The sequence below is a fragment of the Tachyglossus aculeatus genome, chromosome 6 (assembly GCF_015852505.1).
Source record: "Tachyglossus aculeatus isolate mTacAcu1 chromosome 6, mTacAcu1.pri, whole genome shotgun sequence".
Taxonomy (NCBI): domain Eukaryota; kingdom Metazoa; phylum Chordata; class Mammalia; order Monotremata; family Tachyglossidae; genus Tachyglossus; species Tachyglossus aculeatus.
The window spans coordinates 2,753,729-2,777,824 of NC_052071.1; the positions used below are offsets into that span (position 1 = coordinate 2,753,729).

At 52.2% G+C, this 24,096-nt stretch overlaps 1 protein-coding gene across 1 annotated transcript in view; it reads right to left on the reverse strand.

Annotated features, from left to right (window-relative positions):
• Nucleotides 1-24,096, reverse strand: part of LOC119929662 (vascular endothelial growth factor receptor kdr-like) — a 222,786-nt gene that overhangs the window by 68,817 nt on the left and 129,873 nt on the right. Inside the window, exons 10-11 of the mRNA XM_038747850.1 lie at nt 12,457-12,607; nt 3,564-3,684 (exon numbers count right to left, since the gene is read on the reverse strand). Of these exons, the coding sequence (XP_038603778.1) occupies nt 3,564-3,684; nt 12,457-12,607 (272 nt within the window). The remainder of the gene's footprint in view (nt 1-3,563; nt 3,685-12,456; nt 12,608-24,096) is intronic.

Sequence of the window (24,096 nt, forward strand, 5' to 3'; positions counted from 1 at the left end):
TGTACTTCCCAAGCGCTTAGTACAGTGCTCTGTCCACAGTAAGTGCTCAATAAAGACGACTGAATGAATGAACGAATGAACTGTCAAGAGCTGCAGCAAAGAGATCACAAAACCAAGGCTCAAACAGGGACAAAAGCTCCTTTCCGATCGGACCCAAATGACTCCGGTCAGTGCTGTTTCTCAGGATCCTTTGCATAGAGCCTAACATCTCTTCACTGAGCTGTCAATCACCTGGAGAGATGGGCAGGGAGAAGGGCAGATGGGAAAACTGGTTCAAAACTCAAATCGATCAATAGCAGAACAGAGCTCAGAGCAGAGCTCAGTCCTGGGGGTTTGGGGACACAAACCCTGCCCTGTAAGTGGAAAACATCATGGCCTCGTGGAAAGGGAACAGGCCTCTGAGACAGGGCACCTGGGCTCCAATCCTCTCCTAGGGCAAGTCAGTTAATGTCTCTGTGCCTCAAGTTTCCTCCTCTTTAAAATGGGATTCAATACCCTTTCTCCAACCCCCTTAGACTGTGCGTCCCGTGTGGGACAGGGGCTGTGTCCGACATGAGGATCTTGTATCACTTCCGGAGCTCAGTACAGTGCATGGCCCATGATAAGCACTTAATAGAATCCCACAGTTATTATTATTATTTGGTGGAGAGCCGCCGACCTGACTGATTATCCAAAAATGAGCAATGGTCCGCACTGCAGAGGGAGAGGAAGATTCGCAGCAAGTTCGGGCGGCCAACCGAAGCAGGACCTGCGTTCACTTGAGATTTCTGAGGTCTAGCGGTTGAGATATTCAGCTTCCCACAGTCCCATGTCCCTCACCCTAACCAGAATCCCCAGGGGATAAAAGAATTAGAAACCGTCAAAGCAAAAATCTTGAAAAATGGGGCGGCAGGGGCTGGAGGCTGCCCTCCTGCGACCGCTTTCCATCTCCCGGCCCTGAGGGCTTGTCTGGGGGAGACAGGATCAGGGAACGCAGGAAATCAAGACTCCTTTCCCCTAATCCCCCACTTCATCAGGTGGTCCAGAAAGCTCCCCATCCTTATTATTGCGCCGGGTGCCTTGAGCCCTTATGAATGGTTTGTTAGGCTGAGGCGGGCAGGGCTGGGTCTCCATTTCCTGTTCACTTCATTTTCTGGGTGAAAAGCAAAGAGCCCCGTGACCTTCGAACTCTCTGTCGGCGGATTTGGAAAGCGATATCGCCTAAAGTCTTAACTCAACACAGATCGCCGGGGGCTTCGGATGGGTACGGGGCAGGGGCAGAGGGGAAAGGGCGTCGTCTCCGAGAACGGGAGATCCAGACGGCTCAAACCAAAGCCTTTGTCTTGCTTTATTACTAAGAATCTATTTTCATTAAGACGTGCACCTGGCAGAAAGCCCCCACAGCGGCTCAGCCACGGGAAGGCCCATGCTGAGGAAGGGTGAATGTGTCCTCAAATGGGGAAACATAAACCATCATGACCCTGCTTCTTTTAGAAACTTGTGGTGGGGTGGGGGTTCCGTGGGAGAGCTGGTGGGACTGGGAGTCAGGTTGAGGAATTATAAACAAATAAATAACTCCGGTATTTCTTTAGCCCTGACTCCATGCCCACTGCTGAGACAGGTTCAGTAGAATCAGGTTGGACACAGTCCCCGTCCCACCTAGGGATCACAGTTTAAGGGGGAGAGGGAAGCCTCATTCTACAGATGAGGAAACGGAGGCATGGAGAAGTTAAGCGCCTCGCCCAAGGTCGCCCGGTGGACAGGCGGCAGAGCTGGAACTAGTGCCCGTCTCTCCCGGCCCCGGGTTCTTCCCACCAGGCCGTACCGTTCAACCGGTGGCCACGATCCATCGATAGGGGAGACGGAGCAGCTGGCAGAGTGGATTCAACTGACCACCCTCCTGCAAAGACGCTCAGCAGGTCCCCGTCGGCGATCACGGCATCAGGGTTCAGGGGGGACATGTGGGCCAGCGCTCTGGGCAGTTGGCGAGGCTGGCTCAATCTGGTCTCTCTGAAGAGCTCCCAGCCCTGCCCCGTGTCTCCCACCCTGGTGAGGTCCGTCCCTGGGACTGGCTCCGGCCTCTGTCCCGGCCCGAATCCCTCCACACCGGAATGCCCCAGGCTCCCACCTCTTTCCCTAGCCCGGATCCCGTCCACCGGGCTGAGAGCCCCTGACCTCTGCCGCCTCGGGGTGCCTCAAAGGAGGGGAGCTGACTGGGCCTGACTTCCCCCGGAGAAAGCCGAAGCCCATGCAGCTGCTTCCGGCAATTGTGCCATTTCTCCAAGGAGGCCCCAGAGGGCCTGGGCTTCTTCTCTCTTGAAGTCGCCGGGGGCCAACCCGGGAGGCTGAGGGGCACCGTGGGCCGGGGGCCACACACAATGCATAATGCAGGGAAACCCCACCACGCGGAAGCCGAGGCCACTCGGGGCGGGGAGGGGAGTGAGAGGGGCCTTTCTCTCCCCTGACCGTTTTGGGGTCTTGTGGCGGCCAAAGCCTCGGCCTTCAGGCTCCCCCCGAGGCACATTCCAGATGGCCAGGATGCTCCGGTGTTCCCCACACCTGGACGGGGGAAACATGGGGAGGTGTTTAGAGGAGCTTAGAATCCTGGAAGACCTGGGAGAAGCTGGCCTCTGGGGGCCGGGTCAGCATTTTCCCCAGCCCCCGAGAAGCATGGGACTGAGAGGGCTGGGGGCAGGGGATGGGGCCTGTGGAGCCTGCCCCGACTCTCAGCTGATCCTTCGTCCAGACACAGCTCCGCTCTGGGCCTCAGTTTCCTCCCTGGTAATAGGAGATGGGCCCGTCCTGACCCGCTTCCCAGGGAGCAACTCAGCGTCCGACTGGGCCAATTGGCCCCGACGCAGGCTCAGGGGAGGAGCAGGCCAGGGCCCCAGGCCTAATCAGCTTGGGCCTGGGATGCTATGGGCTGAAGGACTCACTTCAGAGGTCAAGAAGGATTTCGGAGCAACTGAGGCCAGGATATGCCTCGCCAACCTACCTCTACGGATTAGGAAGCGTGAGGTGCAGGACATATCGCTTCTTGGGAGGCCCGCTGTCTGTCTTTCATCTTGCCAACTGCCCGATTTCGGTTGGCCCTGGGCCGCATTTGGGACCCCATCAGGAGCTCTGGGACAATGTCCTGATGGAAACCCCTTCTGCCTCTGGACCCAGTCAGATCCCACCCTGCCTCCTCTGAAACCCAGCAGATCCTGGGGCTGTGAGAGAAGATCCTGGTGAGGCCAGTGACTTGGAATTCACCCTCAGTTCAGACTCCTAATCCCAGGCCAGTTTATCCTGCCAGCCCCAAGAGGAGGCAGGAGAGAGGCAGAGGCAGAGCAGGGCCAGGCTCCAGGCCTCAGAAGGCGGCAAGCTTTAGCCGGCAAGGAGCCCGTTCAAAGAGGAGAGTGACATGCTTCCCAAGTCTGGAATTTCTAAACAGCCGTGATCCCAGGGCCCGGGAATTCCAGGAACGTGAGCGCCAGACTCGGGGCCCAGCCAGCAGTGGGAGGGCTGGTCCCCAAGGGGTCCGGGCGGCCAAAGTTGGCCAGGGAGCTGACCGCGCGGTGGCCACCCCCGAGGAATCTTACCTTATTTCTCTCTTCGTGAAATAGGGTTGTCTCTACGACGGACTTGATTGTATTGGCCAAGTACGGGCCTGTGGTCAAGCTGTGACCAGAAATGCTGACCCTCTTGCTCCGCCGCCTGCACCTGGAGGAAGAGGGGGACCCCAGTGTGAGTGTCCCTGAGGAAAGGGGAGGCAACTATCCCGGGCACACCAGTCCTGGGATGGGGCTGGGCTCTCTTCAAGGTTTAGAGGAGAGAGGGCAACTGTGACCCAGTTCCTCTGGAGATGTACTTCTGGGAAATCGGGTTCAACTGCAGCAGGAATCCTCCCCTCTCTTTTCTCCATCCCACATATCATTCATTCATCCACTGATTCAAATTCATCGAGCATCTATTGTATGCCCAGAGCCCTGAACTTGCTGGATTCCAACTTTGTGTGGATCGCTGCACTGAACTCCTACTGTGGGCAGAACGTTGGATTGAGTTCCAACTGTATGTCAGCACTGTCTTGGGCACACAGTGTGTGCTGAGCACTGTACCGGGCACTGTCCTGGATGCCAACTGTGTGCAGAGCACTGTACTGAACTCCTAATCCTTACGCTCGTCCTTTGTGAAAAAAGTGGATAATTTTTGGCATGCACAAAGACGGGCAGAAGCCCTTGAGGAGGGCATTTTGGTGCCCTTGCTTGCTGGCTAATTCTAGGAAGACATGCTGGAGGAGAGGGGCATGGAGGAGTGTTTACAATGTGGGGAGGAAGATGGAGAGGAAATAGGAGCAAGCGAAGCCATGCTGTGCAGCCAAGACTCCTAGAATCTAGCGCTTCGAAGGTCATCGAGGCCAGCCCCCTGCCTCTTGGGAGATAAATCCCTAAATCATCAGGGACAGGTTTTTTTTTGAACATAATCAACTGTTATGAAATGAGACGGAAAAGCAAACCCTTCTGAGTGGCACACGTCTCTGGCTCCCTCCCTCCCTCTGCCCATTCTGGGAAAACCGCAGCAAAACTGCCGGGTCTGACTCACACCTGGATGAATGGAGAACAATGTCTGTCAGTTCCTTTCCAATTCCCTGACCAATACCAATAATAACGACGGTGGTATTTGTTAAGCACTTCACTGTGTGCTAACTTTCACCAGGCGCTAGGATGGATGCCATGAGACCCGACACTGTGGCCTACTCAAAATGTCAGCAAAAAATGCCAATGGGAAGCAGCGTGGCTCAATGGAAAGAGCCCGGGCTTTGGAGTCAGAGGTCAGGGGTTCAAATCCCGGCTCTGCCACTTGGCAGCTCTGTGACTTTGGGCAAGTCACTTAACTTCTCTGTGCCTCAGTTACCTCATCTGTAAAACGGGGATTAAGACTGTGAGCCCCCTGTGGGACAACTGACCACCTTGTAACCTCCCCAGCGCTTAGAACAGTGCATTGCACACGGTAAATGCTTAATAAATGCCATCATCATCATCATTATTATTATTATTATTAAGTGCCTTCTGGGAGAGGAGGTTGGAGGAGAGGGCTCTGTGAATCAGCCCCCCTCGTGCCCCTCTTCCTCTCCCCTGCCAAGGCTGTGTTTAGCGGAAACACGACAGAGTCGAGGCCTCCTTCTTTTATCTAGCCAAGGCCGTAGGCCGGGGATGGATTTTTCGCCTGAGAGAAAGAGAGAAAAAAGGAAACCAGGCCATGGCAGGAAGTCGGAATGGGTAGTGAGCCTGGTCATTTCCCTTCAGGAATCTTTCTCAGACTTCTGCTGAGGAGAGATAAGCCTGGCTGGGGGCCAGGACGGGGGAACTGGGAGGTATTACAACAAGCTGGATAGGATCAGAGTGGCAGGAGGCATTATGGAGGTCTTGAAAAGGTTCCCTGGATGTCATTCAGTCCACTCCTCTGCCTGAGAGCAGGGCAGAACTTCCACCTCTCTGCCTGCTGCTCCCAGTTCCCTAAAAATCTAATGGAAAGGCAATGCATGCTGCCTTTCTTAGGCAATACACGTTGGGTCTTCAAGATCCTTTGGTTGATCTAACCTGAATCCCCCCAGCTCCAATTCGAAGGGCCGGCACGGAAGTGAAATCCCAATCCTGCTTATGGGCGACCAGGTCAGGGCGTCGATGTGGCCCTCGGCGACCTGCAGCCTAAGTCCTGGGACTTCCAACGTGCAGGCAGCCTCCGGAGCAGGCGGGATTACAGCTCCTAGCATCCACAGGGAGCACCCAGACATGAGCAGCAGATTTTGGAGGGCAAGAATTACATCTTGGATTTCAGTGCACTCTCCCCAGTGCTTAGAACAGGGCTCAGCACCCAGACAGTAATAGTAACAGTATTTATTAAGCGTTTACAGTGTGCTGAGCACCGTACTGAGAGCTGGGAGAGAATATACGGGTGGGAATCAGACACAGTTCCTGTCCCCCATGGGGCTTGCGGTCTAAAAGCAGGTGCCCAGTACAGTGCCCTTCACTTCACTTAGAGAAGCAGCGTGGCTCAGTGGAAAGACCCCGGGCTTTGGAGTCAGAGGTCATGGGTTCAAATCCCAGCTCCGCCAATTGTCAGCTGTGTGACTTTGGGCAAGTCACTTCACTTCTCTGGGCCTCAGTTACCTCATCTGGAAAATGGGGGTGAAGACCGTGAGCCCTCCGTGGGACAACCTGATAACCTTGTAATCTCCCCAGCACTTAGAACAGCGCTTTGCACATAGTAAGTGCTTAATAAATGCCATTATTATTATTATTCACTTCTCTGTGCCTCAGTTCTGTCATCTGCAAAAGAGAGATTCAATACCTCTTCTCCCTTCTGCTTAGATTGTGAGCACATGTGGTATCTGATTATCTTGCATCTAGCCCGGTGCTTACTACAGTGTTTGGCGCCTGCTAAGCACTTAACAAATACCACTATTATTATTAGGAGTAGATGGGATCCCCGTTCTCCAGCAGACCCTTAGTTGAGGGCTCTGAACTCTTTAATCACCCAATGCAGAGCTCTGCCTGTAATCAGCACCGAGTACAAAAGTGCTCCAAGCACGGAGGGCAACCAATACAGAGCACTATCCGCGGTGAGAAGCAGTGTGGTCTAGTGGAAAGACCACAGGCCTGGGAGTCAGCGGACCTGAGTTCTAAACCCGAGTCCACCGCTTGCCCACTGTGGACCTTGGGCAAGTCATTTAACTTCTCTGTGCCTCAGTGGCCTCGTCTGCGAAAGGGGGATTAAGACTGGGACAGGGACCGGGTCCAACTCGATTATCTTGTCTCTACCCCAGTGCTTAAAACAGTGCCTGGCACATAGTAAGCGCTTAACAAATACCACACACTGAAAAATGAAGCATCCAAGACAGAGCTCTGCAGACAGCGAAGCAAATGCTGCACACCAAATACTATTGATTACATGGTATTTAATTTGGTATTTAAATGGTATTTGGAGGCTCACTGCTTGTCTGGCTTGAACTGTCTGCCTCTGACCCAGTGGGCGAGGATCCAGTGTCCCCATTTGAGACATTTGGTCCACAGCCCGGCTCAGGGGTAAAAAGCACGTGACTTCAAGACAAGAGGCTCACTCAGTAGCATTGACTAAGCGCCTATTTTGTGCAGAACCTTTAGGAGAGTACACTCCAAGTAGCAGACAACTAGTGTTGCCTAGTGGACAGAGCACAGGCTGGGAGTCAGAGAATCTGGATTCTAATCCTGGCTACGCCACACGCCTGCTGTGTGACCTTAGGCAACTCACTTCACTTCTCTGTGCCTCAGTTCTCTCATCTGCAAAAGAGAGATTCAATACCTGTTCCCCGTCCTGCTGAGACCGTCAGCATATATGGTATCTGATTGTTTTGCATCCAGTCCAAAGCTTACTACAGTGTTTGGCGCCTGCTAAGCACTTAACAAATACCACTATTATTATTAGGAGTAGATGGGATCCCTGCTCTCCAGGATCCGACAATCTAGTTGGGGAGGCAGACATTAAAACAAGTTACAGAGTGGAGGAATAGGTGTTGAAGTGCTGTGAGAGGAGGGTGTAAGTTTTTAAATGCTTAGACTGGTGTAGAAAGACTCGAGAGATATTTGGCTAATATAAAAGGGGACAGAGTTGGTAGACACGTTCCCTGCCCATGCAGAGTTTACAGTCTAGAGGGAGAAGATGTGACTTCAGAAGGGCTTTAAGGTGGGGAGAGAAGGGATCTGTCAGATAAGAACAGGGAAGCTAGTCCCCCACAGTGGGGAGGAGGTGAACAAGATGTCGGTTCTGGGAGAAATGAGAACGAGGACAGTAAGTCGCTGAGCTTGACGGGAAAGAAGAGTCCAAGCTGGGGTAGAGTGGGAGAACGGACTGGATAAATAGAAGTCAGAGAGCTGGTAGAGAGCCAGGAGGCCTTTCTGAGGTAATCTCTAATTTCCCCAAATGCCACTTCAGCCCTTCCTTTAACTAAACACTTAGGTCACCAGAGATTTCACAGCATTCATTCATTCATTCATTCAATCTCATTTATTGAGCACTTACTGTGTGCAGAGCACTGCACTAAGCGCTTGGGAAGTACAAATCGGCAACATATAGAGACGGTCCCTACCTAACAACAGGCTCACAGTCTAGAAGGGGGAGACAGACATGTATAGCAAACAAAACATGTATAGCACATATGCACACATCTTACCACATCAATCAATCAATGGAATTTACTGAGCACTTCCTTTATGCACTAAGGGTTTGGGAGAGTACAATATAACAGTTGGCAGACACATTCCCTCCCCACAAGGAGCTTACAGTCTAGAGATAGTCTTATATACGGTCTAACCTGAAATATTTTTAAGTGTTCCCCTGCTAGACGTGAGTTCTTTGAGGGCAGTGATGATGTCTTCTAACCCTTTTGTACTATTCCCATCTCAGGACAGAAGGTTGCTCAATAAATGCAACCCGTTGATTGATTTAATTTTGAAATTCTAAATGTATATCTACCGGCTCCTCCTACCAACAATCTTGTTAATCTTGTTAGAGAAGCAGCGTGGCTCGGTGGAAAGAGCCCGGGTTTTGGAGTCAGAGGTCGTGGGTTCAAATTCCGGCTCTGCCAATTGTCAGCTGTGTGACTTGGGGCAAGTCACTTCACTTCTTTGTGCCTCAGTTACCTCATCTGTAAAATGGGGATTAAGTCTGTGAGCCCCCCGTGGGGCAACCTGATCACCTTGTAACCTCCCCAGCGCTTAGAATGGTGCTTTGCACATAGTAAACACTTAATAAATGCCATCATTATTATTATTACTATAATTAATCCCTTCAAAGAACTCCATGGATTAGTGAGGTGAGATTTTCCCCTAAAGAAACCATGTGGTCTTTCCCCTACAGGTTATGTTTTTCTAAGTGCTCACCGACCTGAAAGTTACTGGTTCAATTCTTCTAATTTGCCAGGAAGCGATGTGGGATTTACTGGTCTACAATTCCCGGGACTACCTCGAGGAACTTTTATTGATGGGAGTTACGCTGGTTTCCACCGGTCCTTGGGTATAAAGATCATTTGCAATGATAGGTTGCCAGCTCTCACTAATTTGGCAATTTTCCCTCCGAATTCCTTTGAATTCTCAAGGGGAAAACTCCCATGGCCGGCTGATTGGCTCATCTTTAGTTTGTCCACTTGAAATAAAACATCCTAAGTGATCATCCCCATTTGATCCAGTTCTGCCAAAACCTTTTTGCATGAGGAACAACTTCTTCGGTGCAAACCAAATTACAGAACCCTTGAGTAATCTCACGGTCATTGAATAACTCCCCTCCAATCAATTTCTGGCTTTTGCTACTGAATTTACTTGCATAACTGCCTCGCTTGTTGGCATGATTTTTGCAGTCCCAAAAAAGGAGAGGGGCTATAACATGTGGAACTAATTCTAGCGATAAGGGGGGCAGAGTAAAACGAGGCTGTGTCTGTGAGCCCTGTGTGAGACAGGGACAGCATAGGACCTAATGAGCTTGCATTTAACCCAGTGCTCAGTACAGTCCTTGCCACATAGTAAGCACTTAACGATTGCCACGATGATTATTATCATTATTAAAAAAGGAAGTGGCAATGAGGGGAGAAGGAAGAGGAAGGTAAGAGATCAGTTGAGACGGCATCTCTTACTGCTCTCTGTATTAGGGGCAGCAGCGTGGCTCGGTGGAAAGAGCCCGGGCTTTGGAGTCAGAGGTCATCGGTTCAAATCCCGGCTCCGCCACTTGTCAGCTGTGTGACTTTGGGCAAGTCACTTCACTTCTCTGGGCCTCAGTTCCCTCATCTAAAATGGGAATTAAGACTGTGAGCCCCCCGTGGGACAAACTAATCACCTTGTAAACCACTGTTGGGTAGGGACTGTCTCTATATGTTACCAACTTGCACTTCCCAAGTGCTTAGTACAGTGCTCTGCACACAGTAAGCGCTCAATAAATATGATTGATTGTAAACTCCCCAGCGCTTAGAACAGTGCTTTGCACATAGTAAGCGCTTAATAAATGCTATCATTATGATTATTATTATTATTGCAACTATGCCACACAACACCTTCTCCTCTTCCTTCTACAAGGATCCCAGGAGTCCCTAAAACTCCCGAGAAACCTGAGCCCACTGCCACCCACGTTTCAAAGAAAAAGCTCCCACAACACGGGCCCGGCACGTAGTGGGGAATCTTTTATAACCTCCTAAAACTCCCGAGAAACCTGAGCCCACTGCCACCCACGTTTCAAAGAAAAACTCCCACCACACGGGCCTGGCACGTGGTGGGGAATAAATAATGATGGCATTCATTAAGTGCTTACTATGTGCTGAGCACTGTTCTAAGCGCTGATCTTTCATAACCTCCCAAATAATCGGGTGGTGGAGGCCGTTAGGCAAGTAAATACGGTATATTTGAAGAAGCTTTGATTATTAGAACGTGGCATCCATTGCTAGGCCACTTGCAGGCAGGGATCGTGTCTACCGATCTTAGTACAGTGCTCTGCACACAGTAAGCAGTCAATAAATACAACTGATTGATTGATTAGCTACTCTACTGCACTGGACTCTCCCAAGCATTTAATACAGTACTCTGCACATGGTAAGCGCTCAATCAATCAATCAATCGCATTTATTGAGCGCTTACTGCGTGCAGAGCACTGTACTGCTGATTTATTGATCTTCAAACTTTTCTTTCGCTGGCCTAATTTCCTGTTGGCAAAGACATCTCCCCCTTCACCTTCTGCTTCCCCTCCCAGGACTCAGTACAGTGGATGTATCGGATGGTGTTTATCTGTCCGGTCTCCCCTATGATCCTCTCGAGGTCAGGGACCCTGTCTTCCCTTCGCTGCTTCTGCCTGGTGAGTGATTGTTAAAGACTACTGACTGACAGGCTAAAAGGGCTCTCTGTCCAGCCTTATGAGGACTTCTGAAGAGCAGAAGGTTCAGTCTCGTGCTTAGAGATAGTACGGGCTAATCCGGGAGCCCAGGACTGGAGAAACCAAGTCACGGGAGATGTGAGCAACTTCCTGTCGGCATCAGTGCCGGTGAAGCAGAGACGGGCCCTCCGTCCTTATCCTGGGTGCCCTAATGGAAGCCCCACGAAGGGATCTCTGCCCCTTCCCCCCCCACCCACTGAATACTCAGAAGCAGTGAGTAGAGGAAGGAGAGAGCCATAGGGAGGAAGAGAGACACAGGAAAATTAGAGACCGCTGCAAATGGAAAGCCATTCCATAGGCCCGGGCGGGTCGGAGGACTTGGTGGACAAGAGACACGAGCCTTGGGTTCGGCTGGCTCTTCCTTCCACGTCATCTGAAGGGACTCATTTCTACAGGAAAGTCAGCGATGGAGAAGGGAGAGAGACGGGGGTTGGATGGTCCGTGCGGGTCACCGGAGGGAGAGTCAGGGATGGAGAGGAGAGAGTGAGCACGTAAGTGGTGAAGCTGGGACTACAACCCCAGACCCATGGTTCACTCACAAGGTCACGCTGCTACTATGTATCAAACACTGTACTAACCACTGGGGTAGATACAAGGCAATCAAGAAGCAGCGTGGCTCAGTGGAAAGAGCACGGGCTTTGGAGTCAGAGGTCGTGGGTTCGAATCCCAGCTCCGCCACATGTCTGCTGTGTGAACTTGGGCAAGTCACTTAACTTCTCTGGGCCTCAGTTACCTCATCTGTAAAATGGGGATTGACTGCGAGCCCCACGTGGGACAACCTGATCATCTTGTATCCCCTCCAGCGCTTAGAACAGTGCTTTGCACATAGTAAGCGCTTAACAAATGCCATCCAAAAAAAAAATCAAGGTTCCACAGGGAACTCCCAATCTGAGTAGGAGGGAACTGAATCCCCATTTTGCAAATGAGGGAAATGAGGCCCAGGGAAGTGAAATGACTTTCCCCAGGTCACCCAGCGGATGAGTGGCAGAGCCAAGATTAGAACCCGGGTCCTCGGCCTCCCGGGCACATGCCCTTTCCCCGAGGCACGGCTTCGTCTCAGTAGAATATAAAGAGAGTAGAGTACGGTGGTTCATCTTTAGTTCGTCTTTAGCTTGACCCTGCCCCTCCCTACCTCCCACCGAAGTGGCATTTGTCTGAACCCCTGGTTTTGTTTTTCTTCCATTGAGTCTCCGACCTCTGATCTTCCCCTCGCCCTCCCAGTTGCCTCCCCACTCCCACTTCCATCGGGACTTGGCTTCTTCCCAAGCATCCTAGCCCGCATTCATTCATTCAATCGTATTTATTGAGCGCTTCCTGTGTGCAGAGCGCTGTACTAAGCTCTTGGGAAGTACAAGTCAGCAACATCTAGCCACGGTCCCTACCCAACGACAGGCTCACAGGCGAGAAGGGGGAGACAGGCAACAAAACATGCAGACAAGGGGTCAAAATCGTCAGAACAAATAGAATTAAAGCTATAGGCACAATTCCCGCCCCCACCCGGGGGTACCCGGGCACCCTGCCGGGCCGGTTGGCCACGCGGTGACTTACAGGGGGTCGTCGGGGAGGCAAGGCTCCCAGCTCCAGGAGATGGACGGGGCCGGCACGCCACTCGCCGTACACCGCAGGGTATGCTCGCTCCCCAGAAGCACCGGCTCCATCTCGTTCAAGTCCGTCTCCTTCTCGTAGATCTTGGGTCGCTCTGGAAGTGAAACCGGCGGTAAGCGACCCGAGGCCCGGCCTGAACGCGCCTCAGCCTGGCACGGGAAAACGAGTCTTGGGCCGGACCGGGATTTCGAGTCCCAGAACGAAAGGGGCAGCGTTCAGGAGCCGTTGCACGCGGATGGCTGCTTTCCATCTACAACTGAGGACCATCTAATTCCTCGCCTCCACTTTCCCAAATGCCCCCAGCCCATGCCCCTCTTCCCCGCTGTCCCCAGCTGGTCCCCCCAACCCTGGTCCCTCTCTCCCACTGTCTCCAGCCCCCAGCATCCCCAGCCCCATTCCTCTCCCCGAGCGCCCCAACCCCTGCCCCTTCATCTCAGTGTCCCAGCCCTTGAGCCCCAATCCTTGCCCCCTCCCCTGCCATCTCCCCAAATGCCCCCAGCCCCCTCCCCAGTGTCCCAACCCCTGCCTCTTCACCCTCACTGCCCCAGCCCGTCCGTCTCCCCAGTGTCCGCCTCTGCCCCAATCCCTGAGCCTGTCTGCCCAGGTCTCCAACCCCACCACCTCTCCTCCAGGGTCCACAGTCCCGCCCCCGAACCCCCAATTGACCCCAGTGCTTTCTCAGCTCAGTACAGCGCCTGCCAACTGGTGAGAACTTAACAAATACCCCGTGACTATTAAGCTTCTCAATAATAACAATAATGATGGTATTTCTTAAGCGCTTACTCTGTGCAAAGCACTGTTCTAAGCGCCGAGGAGGTTACAAGGTGATCATGTTGTCCCATGGTGGGGGGGGGGTCACAGTTTTAATCCCCATTTTCCAGATGAGGTCGCTGAGGCCCAGAGAAGTGAAGTGACTCGCCCAACGTCACACAGCTGACAGTTGGCGGAGCCGGGATCTGAACCCATGACCTCTGACTCCAAAGCCCGGGCTCTTTCCACTGAGCCACGCTATTTCTCTTGCCTTGGGAAAGGTGGGGGCGGGGGAGCTCTGTTCTCCGCAGCGGGTTGACTCGGTTCTGGATTTACCACTTCACCGGAAATCACACAGCGCTGCTCATCCACGGGCCCTTTTCGGACATCATATTGGCAGCTGGTTTGGGCTGAAACGTTCAGCTATGGGGAAGCCAAGGCGGTTCGACTCTGGATTGACGTGAGCTTTCTCCCGCCAGGAATTAAAAGATGCGAACCTGCCCTCCCCTTCTGCCTTGGCCATCTGCCTTTGATCCCCTCCTCCTTCTCCTCTTCCTCCTTAACCTCCCCGTCCTCCTCCTCCCCCCTCGGGGGTCCCAGCCTATCCAGGTCAGGCCAGGCCCCCTCCCCTAGTTCAGTTGTCCACGGCTCTGAGGGGACCCCCGACCTCCCCCGTGCTCGGAAATATATCACCCGGAGCGTGGGAGGAGCTGAAGCGCCGGGATTTCCAGGGCTTAGCCGTAGGCCCGGGCCCACGCGGCCGGAGAGGAGCGGCTGGTCGAAATAACTTCCATCGGTTTCTGATTAAGGCGGCCCTGCGCTCGCTCGGGGGTTCCCAGAATGAAAGACCTCCCCCGCCAGACGGTGGCTGAGGCCCAGTGGCTCGCCACGTGCCTCGTGGCCTGGTCCTCCGGCCTGGGAGTCCGACTCCAGACCCGGGCTCATTTTTGGATCATCTTCCTGGAAAACTGCTCTAAACACATCTTGCCTTGCCTCAATTCAATCCGCTGGAAAATCCTGCCTGTTCTTCTTTAGCGACGTTGCTCAGGTCCACTCTTTCCTGTCCAACCCAACATCTTACCACCCTGGATCCAGCCCTTCTAATGCCCCGGTGGCATCAGTCTCCTCACCGTTTTCCCTGCCTCCAATAATGGAAAAAGCACAGGACTAAGAGTCGGAGGTCTTGGGTTCTAATCCTGGTTTGCCCGCTGTGCTGTCTTTGGAAAATCGCTTAACTTCTCTGGGCCTTATCTGTAAAATGGGGATTCAATTCCTGTTCTCCCTTCAACTTAGGCTGTGAGCTTCAGGTGGGACAGGGACTGTGTCCAATCTGATTATCTTGTATCTGCCACAGTGCTCGGCACACAGTAAATGCTTAAAAATACATTTATTAACATCTCCTCCTCCCCATTGGCCCCTCCTGCCCTACATCCTTCCCCTCCCCACGGCACTTGTATATAGCGTGGCTCAGTGGAGAAAGCACGGGCTTTGGAGTCAGAGGTCATGGGTTCAAAACCCTGCTCTGCCACATGCCTGATGTGTGACCTTGGGCAAGTCACTTAACTTCTCTGAGCCTCAGTTACCTCATCTGTAAAATGGGGATTAAGACTGTGAGCCCTACGTGGGACAACTTGATCATCCTGTATCCCCCCAGTGCTTAGAACAGTGCTTTGCACATAGTAAGCGCTTAACAAGTGCCATCACTATTATTATATTTATTACTCTAGTTTACTTGTACATATTTACTACTCTATTTTATTAATGATGTGCATATAGCTATAATTCTATTTATTCGGATGGTTTTGACACCTGTCTACATGTTTCGTTGTCTGTCTCCCCCTTCTAGACTGTGAGCCCATTGTTGCGTAGGGACCGTCTCTATCTGTTGCCGACTTGTACTTCTCAAGCGCTTAGTTCAGTGCTCTGCACACAGTAAGTGCTCAATAAATACAACTGAATGAATGAATCTCCCCCCACCCCACCCCAATCTAGCCTACACGCTGTTGCCCAGATCATCTTCCTGAAGCATCGCTCTGCACACATCTGCCTTGCCTCAAGAAACTCCAAAGTCTTCCCGTTATGTTCCTCATCATCAGGCAGAGACACCTCACAATTGGCTTCTTGTTGCCAACTTGTACTTCCCAAGCGCTTAGTACAGTGCTCTGCACACGGTAAGTGCTCAATAAATACGATTGATTGATTGATTGATTCTAGGCTCCCCTTTACGTTTCTTTATCCTACAAATTGGTGGTTCTCCTCTGCTATGCCCCACTTGCACTTCTTTTTTTTAATGGCATCGGTGAAGTGCTTATTACACGTCAAGCACTTTTCTAAATGCTGGCGCAGATGCAACATCATCAGGTCGGACAAGTTCCTGTCCCACACGTCGCCCCCAGTCTAAGCGGGACGGAGGGCGACTATCGACTCCCCATTTGATAGATGAGGTAACTGAGACACAGAGCAGTGAAGTAATAATTACGGCATTTGTTAAATGCTTACGCTGTGCCAGGCACTGTACTAACCGTTGGGGTGGGATGCGAGCAAATTGGGTTGCCCTGTCCCATGTGGGGTTCGCAGTTTCAATCCCCTTTTTTACACACGAGGTAATGAAGCATTGAAAAGTGAAGTGACTTGTCCAAGGTCACCAAGCGGGCAAATGGTGGGGCCGGGATTGCAGCCCAGGTTTTCTAGGTCCGTGCTTTTTCCCCTAGGCCACAGTGCTTCCAAACTCACCTTCTAACTGGACATTTCCTCCTGGCTCTCCTGCTTCCGATCCCCCACTTGTGCTGTTCCCCCTGGCTGAAACTCCCTCTCATTCATTCATTCATTCAATCGCATTTATTGAACACTTACTGTGTGCAGAGCACTGTACTAAGCGCTTGGGAAGTACACGTTGGCAACATATAGAGATGGTCCCTACCCAACAACGGGCTCACAGTCTAGAAACTCCCTCTCCCAATAATTCCACCAGACTACAACATCCCCATATTCAAAGCCTTCCTCAAATCCTCCCCTCCTCCAGGTCACCTTCCCCGAGACATTCACAGCTCCCGCGCCTCGTCAATCCAAGTGCCTCCCTTATTACTTATGGATTCTATCGTACCCCTCTCTGCAAAGTTCAGTATTTACCTTTCTTTTTATTTCCACTTGTCTCTGCGGTTACTGAGTCTGCTCTTTCATCCTGATACACTTGAACTGTTGTTACATCCTTCTTCATACACCATTTGATCAGTCTGTCTCTCTGTTTAGATTGTGAGCTCCCTGCTCTATATGTTGCCAAATTGTACTGTCCAAGCGCTTAGTACAGTGCTCTGCACACAGTAAGTGCTCAATAAATACAATTGAATGAATGAGGATGGGGACATGTCCTTGCTTTGGGTGTTCTATCCTATGCCTCTAGTACAGTGCCTCAAACTTAGTATAGCTTCAATAAATACAAATGACTGACTAACTGGCTACCCTGATGGCTACTCATCATGGTTAGAGATGGACCATTCAAAACTTCCAACTCCATCCCTGACTCTCCCTCCAGTGACCAAGCATGGCCCACATCTCCATCAATGATAATAATAATAATAATAATAATAATAATAATAATAATGGTATTTAAGCACTTACTATGTGCAAAGCACTGTTCTAAGCGCTGGGGGGATACAAGGTGATCAGGTCATCCCATGCGGGGCTCACAGTCTTAATCCCCATTTTCCAGATGAGGGAACTGAGGCCCAGAGAAGTGAAGTGACTTGCCCAAAGTCACACAGCTGACAATTGGTGGAGCCAGGATTTGAACCCATGACCTCCGACTCCAAAGCCCGTGCTCTTTCCGCTGAGCCACGCTGCTTCTCTGTCGATCAATTAATCATTCGTATTTACTGAGTACTTACTGTGTGGGAGGGTACAATACAACAGTATAACAGACACATTCCCTGCCCACAGCAAGCTTACAGCCTAGAGGGGAATCAATCAATCAGTCAATCGCATTTATTGAGCGCTTACTGTGTGCAGAGCACTGTACTAAGCGCTTGGGAAGTACAAGTTGGCAACATATAGAGATAGTCCCTACCTAACAGTGGGCTCACAGTCTAAAAGGGGAAGACAGACATTAACATAAATAAATACATTATGGATTTGTACAGGGTAAGTACTTGGATCAACATGGTAGTCTGGATGGAGAGAACAGGGTGGATTTTGGTGATGTTGTAAAGGTTGAACGGACAGGATTTGGTGACACTGAATATGTGGACTGAATGAGAGAGATGAGTCAAGGATAATGCCAAGTCACAGGATTGTGACAAAGGAAGGATGGCAGTGCTGTCTTCAATGACAGGAAAGTCAGGGGAAGGACAGGGCATGGGTGGGGAGATAAGGAGTTCTGTTTTGGACATGTTAACTTTGAGGTGTCAGCAGAACATCCAAGTAGGGATGTCCTGAAAGCAGGAGGAAACGCGAGATTGACGGGGAGAGAGATCAGGGCTGCAGATGTAGATTTGGGAATCACCCACGTAGAGGTGAGAGTTGAAGCCATGGGAACAAATGAGTTCTCCAAGGGAATGGGTGTGGGTGGAGTAGAAGGGGACCTGGAACTGAACCTTGAGGGACTCCCACAGTTGGGGGAGGGCGGCAGAGGAGAAGCCCGTGAAAGAGAAAGGAAATGAGCAGCCAGATAGGAGAAGAACCAGAAGAAAGTGTCAGCTAATGTTGGATAGTGCTTCCAGGAGAAGGGAGTGATCAACAGTGTAGAAAGCAGCTGAGAGTTTGACAATAATAATAATAATAATAATAATAGCATTTATTAAACCCTTACTATGTGCACACTGTTCTAAGCACTGCGGAGGTTACAAGGTGACCAAGTTGTCCCATGGGGGGCTCACAATCTTAATCCTCATTTTTCAGATGAGGTAACTGAGGCCCAGAGAAGTACTCCTCCCCATCCACCGGCCCTATCTCCTTCCCCTCCCAAAAGCACCTGTACATATGTTTGTACAGATTTATTACTCTATTTATTTCACTTGTATATATTTACTATTCTATTTATTTTGCTAATGATGTGCACTAAGCTTTAATTCTATTTGTTCTGATGACTTGACACCTGTCCACATGTTTTGTTTTGTTGTCTGTCTCCCGTTTTTAGACTGTGAGCCCGTTGTTGCCGACTTGTACTTCCCAAGCGCTCAGTCCAGTGCTCTGCACACAGTAAGCGCTCAATAAATACGATTGAATGAATGAATGAAAGAAGCGACTTGCCCAAAGTCACCCAGCTGACAATTGGCGGAGCAGGGATTTGAACCCGTGACCTCTGAATCGAAAGCCCGGGCTCTTTCCACTGAGCCACGCTGCTTCTCAATTCGGGTGACAATTAGGGTGGAGTAGAGGCCGTATGGTTTTTGCAAGACTTTTGAGAGGGCAGTTTCTGTGGGGTGAAGGGGATGAAAGTCAGATTGGAGAGGGGTCATGGAGAAACTGGAGGAGAGGAACTGGAGACGGAGAATGTAGACAACTTGCTCAGGGAGTTTGGAGAGGAATGGTGGGACGGAGCGGGGGCAAGCCGTGGGGTCTAGTGAGGGCTTTTTATTAAGACGGAGGAGACAAGAGCAGGTTTGAAGAAGCCACTGGGAAGAAGCCACTGAAGAGTGAGCGGTTGAAGATGGCATCCTCATCAATCGTATTTCTTGAGCGCTTACTGTGTGCAGAGCACTGTACTAAGCGCTTAGGAAGTACAAATTGGCAACATATAGAGACGGTCCCTACCCAACAGTGGGCTCACAGTCAGTGAGGGAAGAAGAGAGGAGGCAAGTACTTTGATAAGGTGCGATGGGATGGGGTCAGATGTGCAGGTGGAGGGGGGTGGATTTTAAGAGAAGGCAGTAGATCTCCTCTTGAGATGCTGTTGGGAAAGAAGGGAAAGTTAAAGGAGGGGCAGGAGGAGGGAGGGAGAGGAGCAGGGGGGATTTTAGGAAGATCCTCCCCCTCCCCACAGCACCTGTATATATGTTTCTATGTATTTATTACTCTATTTATTTATTTTATTTGTCCATATTTATTCCATTTATTTCATTTTGTTAATCTGTTTTGTTCTCTGTCTCCCCCTTCTAGACTGTGAGCCCACTGTTGGGTAGGGACCGTCTCTATATGCTGCCAACTTGGACTTCCCAAGCGCTTAGTACAGCGCTCTGCCCACAGTAAGCGCTCAATAAATACGATTGAATGAATGAATGAATGAAGGGAAGCAGCATGGCGGGTCTTGGGAGTCAGAAGTTCATGGGTTCCAATCCCAACTCTGCCACTTGTCTGCTGTGAGGTCTGCTGTGACTTGGGCGAGTCACTTCACTTCTCGGTGCCTCAGTTACTTCATCCGTAAAATGGGGGTTGAGACTGTGAGCTCCACATGGGATAGACACTGTGTCCAACCTGATTTGCTTGTATCCACCCCAGTACTTAGAACAGTGCCTGGCACAAAGTAAGCGTTTAACAAATATCATAATTATTATCGTCATTAGTATTATCACACCTGATGATTTCAATTTTCTCAATAAAGCACGTGGCCAGGTCATTAGGAGCAAGAAATAGAGGAGGCAGGGGGAGAGGGGATTTAAGGAGGGAGTTAAACATTATTATTATTATTATTATTATTATTAATCATTATTATTTCCCTGCTGCATCCACCATACCAGGAGGCCTTCAGTACCTCATAATCCCGAGCAGACTTGGGCAGTCAGTGAACTTCCTCACCACTCAGAGGAAAGGCAGCAAACCCTCCTACCACATTATTATTATTATTATTAATCATTATTATTTCCCTGCTGCATCCACCATACCAGGAAGCCTTCCCGAGCAGATTTGGGCAGTCAGTGAACTTCCTCACCACTCAGAGGAAAGGCAGCAAACCCTCCTACCACATTATTATTATTAATCATTATTATTTCCCTGCTGCATCCACCATACCACAAAGCCTTCAGTACCTCATAATCCCGAGCAGACTTGGGCAGTCAGTGAACTTCCTCACCACTCAGAGGAAAGGCAGCAAACCCTCCTACCACATTATTATTATTATTATTATTAATCATTATTATTTCCCTGCTGCATCCACCATACCAGGAGGCCTTCAGTACCTCATAATCCCGAGCAGACTTGGGCAGTCAGTGAACTTCCTCACCTCTCAGAGGAAAGGCAGCAAACCCTCCTACCACCCCACTGAATGTGGAAATCAGGAGAAGGCCGTCGCTAGAAACGAACACACGCTCGCAATTCCCAAGAATTCCCTTCCTGCCTCAAAGCTGGTCCGCTTCCCCACGCTGACTAGCACTTGAAAGCCTCCAAGAACGTCCCCTCCAAGCTCACACATTCTTAGGCTTTGGGGAAAGGTGTGAGGGACAGGGAAGATATTCAGTAGTCCCCTGGGAAGATGGGTGGAACAGGCAGTTTGCTGCCTGTCTCTGCATATCCGCTGCCAAAAGTCTCCTTCTGATGTTTTAATTAACAGATAAAGATGATCCGTGGATCCTTCCGACTCCTGAGGGAGAAGGATGAGCCGCCGCGGGACAAGGGGGTTTGGGAAAAGGCCGAGCGAGAGAACAGAAATGTGACTTTGGCCCTGCTCTGAACCCTGCTGCATACGGGGTTTTGACATTCAAACTGTAATCGGTGTGACCGACTGCTGGGAAACTGCAAGTCCAGTGCTCTGCACACAGTAAGCGCTCAATAAATACGATTGATGATGATGATGATGATGATGATGCAAGGTGAGGAGCAGGGGAATGGCTAACAATGTGGTTTAGGGGATGGAGCCCAAGCCCGGGAGTCATTCTAATCCTGACTCCGCCACTTGTCTGCTCTGTGAACTCGGCCAAGTCACTTTACTTCTCTGGGCCTCAGTTACCTCATCTGTAAAATGGGGGTTAAGACTGTGAACCCCATGGGGGACAGGGGCTGTGTCCAACCTGGTTAATTTGCATAGAGAAGTGGTGTGGCTCTGTGGCAATAGGCCGGGCTTGGGAGTCGGAGATCGTGGGTTCTAATCCCGGCTCCGCCACTTGTCAGCTGTGTGATTTGGGGCAAGTCACTTCACTTCTCTGTGCTTCAGTTACCTCATCTGGAAAATGAGGAGCGGCGTGGCTCAGTGGCAAGAGCCCGGGCTTGGGAGTCAGAGGTCGTGGGTTCTAATCCCGGCTCCGCCACTTGTCAGCTGTGTGACTTGGGACAAGTTACTTAACTTCTCTGTGCTTCAGTTACCTCATCTGGAAAATGAGAAGCAGTGTGGCTCAGTGGAAAGAGCCTGGGCTTGGGAGTCAGAGATCGTGGGTTCTAATCCCGGCTCCGCCACTTGTCAGCTGTGTGACTAGGGGCAAGTCACTTAACTTCTCTGTGCTTCAGTTACCTCATCTGGACAATGAGAAACAGCATGGCTCAGTGGCAAGAGCCCGGGCTTGGGAGTCACAGGACGTGGGTTCTAATTCCAGCTCCGCCAGCTATCAGCTGTGTGACTTGGGGCAAGTCACTTCTCTGGGCTTCAATTACCTCGTCTGGAAAATGAGAAGCGGCGTGGCTCAGTGGCAAGAGCCCGGGCTTGGGAGTCAGAGGTCGTGGGTTCTAATCCCGGCTCCGCCACCTGTCAGCTGTGTGACTTGGGGCAAGTCACTTCACCCCTCTAGGCCTCAGTTACCTCATCTGGAAAGTGGAGATTAACATGGTGAGCCTCACGTGGGACAACCTGATGACTCTGCATCTACTCCAGTGCTTAGGACAGTGCACTTGACGATTACCATTATTGTTATTACTATTATTACGTGCTGGGGTAATAATTCCGTCACTCTCACAATCTTCGCGTGGGGAACGGGCCCAAACTTGGGGAAGTCCCCCCAAACTGTGCTTCGTGCGCAATCCCCAATCTGGCTGACAAGAAGGGCCGGGCCTCGTGTTGCGGATCGTTGGCCGAGCTCCCTCCGTCCCCCTCTGACCTCGCACCTTTCCCGGCTCGTTTCGGGGCGGCGGATAATAATAATAATAATAATGATAATAATAACATTTGTTAAGCGCTTACTACGTGCAAAGCACTGTTCTAAGCGCTGGGGGATACAAGGCGATCAGGTCGTCCCACGTGGGGCTCACAGTCTTCATCCCCATTTTCCAGATGAGGTAACTGAGGCTCAGAGAAGTGAAGTGACTTGCCCAAGGTCACACAGCAGACGTGGCGGAGCCGGGATTCGAACCCATGACCTTCTCAAAGCCAGCGCCCGTGGCTCTGTCCTGACTGGAGCGGCTCCGGGGGGGGGGGGGGGGGGGGGCGCGAGCCCCAGGACACCCCGCCCACAGGGCGCGTGCTCGCCCACCCCGCCCGAAAGCCACGCCCACAAACACGCAGGCTCCGCCCACGGGAGCGGGGGCCACGCCCACATGTGCGCAGGCCCCGCCCTCAGGAGGGGAGACTCCGCCTACTTCCCCAGGCCCCGCCCACACGCCACGCCCCCGCAGGCCCCGCCCAACCGCCGCAGGCGCAGACCCGCCCTCTTCACAGACCCGCCCACCACCCGCAGGCCCCGCCCACACGCGTGCAGGCCCCGCCCCCAGGAGTCCAGGCCCCCGCCCACCTGAGCGGAAGCCACGCCCACACACCGCGCTCCCTCAGGCCCCGCCCTCAGGAGTGAAGGTCCCGCCCACTTCCCCAGGCCCCGCCCAGCTGAGCGGAGTCACGCCCACATGCCCCGTGCACACGCGCGCAGGCCCCGCCCTCAGGAATGAAGGCCCCGCCCACTTACCCAGGCCCCGCCCATCTGAGCATAAGCCACGCCCGCACACCACGCTCCCTCAGGCCCCGCCCTTCCGTCGCAGGCGCAGCCCCGCCCTCTCTGCATGCCCCGCCTACCTACCGCAGGCCCCGCCCACACAGGCGCCTGCCCCTCCCTCAGGAGTCCAGGCCCCACCTACCTGAGCGGAAGCCACGCCCACATATCTTGTTCCCTCTGGCCCCGCCTCCACGCTCCTCAGGCCCCGCCCATCCGTCTCAGGCGCAGCCCCGCCCTCATCAATCAATCGTATTTATTGAGCGCTTACTGTGTGCAGAGCAGTGCACTAAGCGCTTGGGAAGTCCAAGTTGGCAACATATAGTGACAGTCCCTACGCAACAGTGGGCTCACAGTCTAGAAGCTCACATGCGCACAGGCCCCGCCCTCAGGAGTCCAGGCCCCCGCCCACCTGAGCGGAAGCCACGCCCACATCACGCTCACTCTGGCCCCGCCTCCATGCCCTCAGGAGTGAAGGCCCCGCCCACATTTCCAGGCCACGCCCACCTGAGCGGAGCCACGCCCACATGCCCCCCCGTGCACATGCGTGCAGGCCCCGCCCTCAGGAGTGAAGGCCCCGCCCACTCTCCCAGGCCCCGCCCACCTGAGCGGAAGCCACGCCCACACACCGCGCTCCCTCAGGCCCCGCCCATCCGACGCAGGCGCAGCCCCGCCCTCTCCACAGGCCCGCCCGCCTCCCGCAGGCCCCGCCCTCAAGAGTCCAGGCCCCGCCCACCTGAGCGGAAGCCACGCCTACATGCCCACGCTCCCTCAGGCCCCGCCCGTCCGTCGCAGGCGCAGCCCCGCCCTCATCAAATCAATCAATCAATCGTATTGATTGAGCGCTTACTGTGTGCAGCGCACTGCACTAAGCGCTTGGGAAGGACAAGTTGGCAACGTATAGAGCGCTTAGTACAGTGCTCTGCACACAGTAAGCGCTCAATAAATAGCATTGATTGCCAATTTGTACTTCCCAAGCGCTTAGTACAGTGCTCTGCACATAGTAAGCGCTCAATAAATACGATTCATGATGATGATAGAGAGACGGTCCCTACCC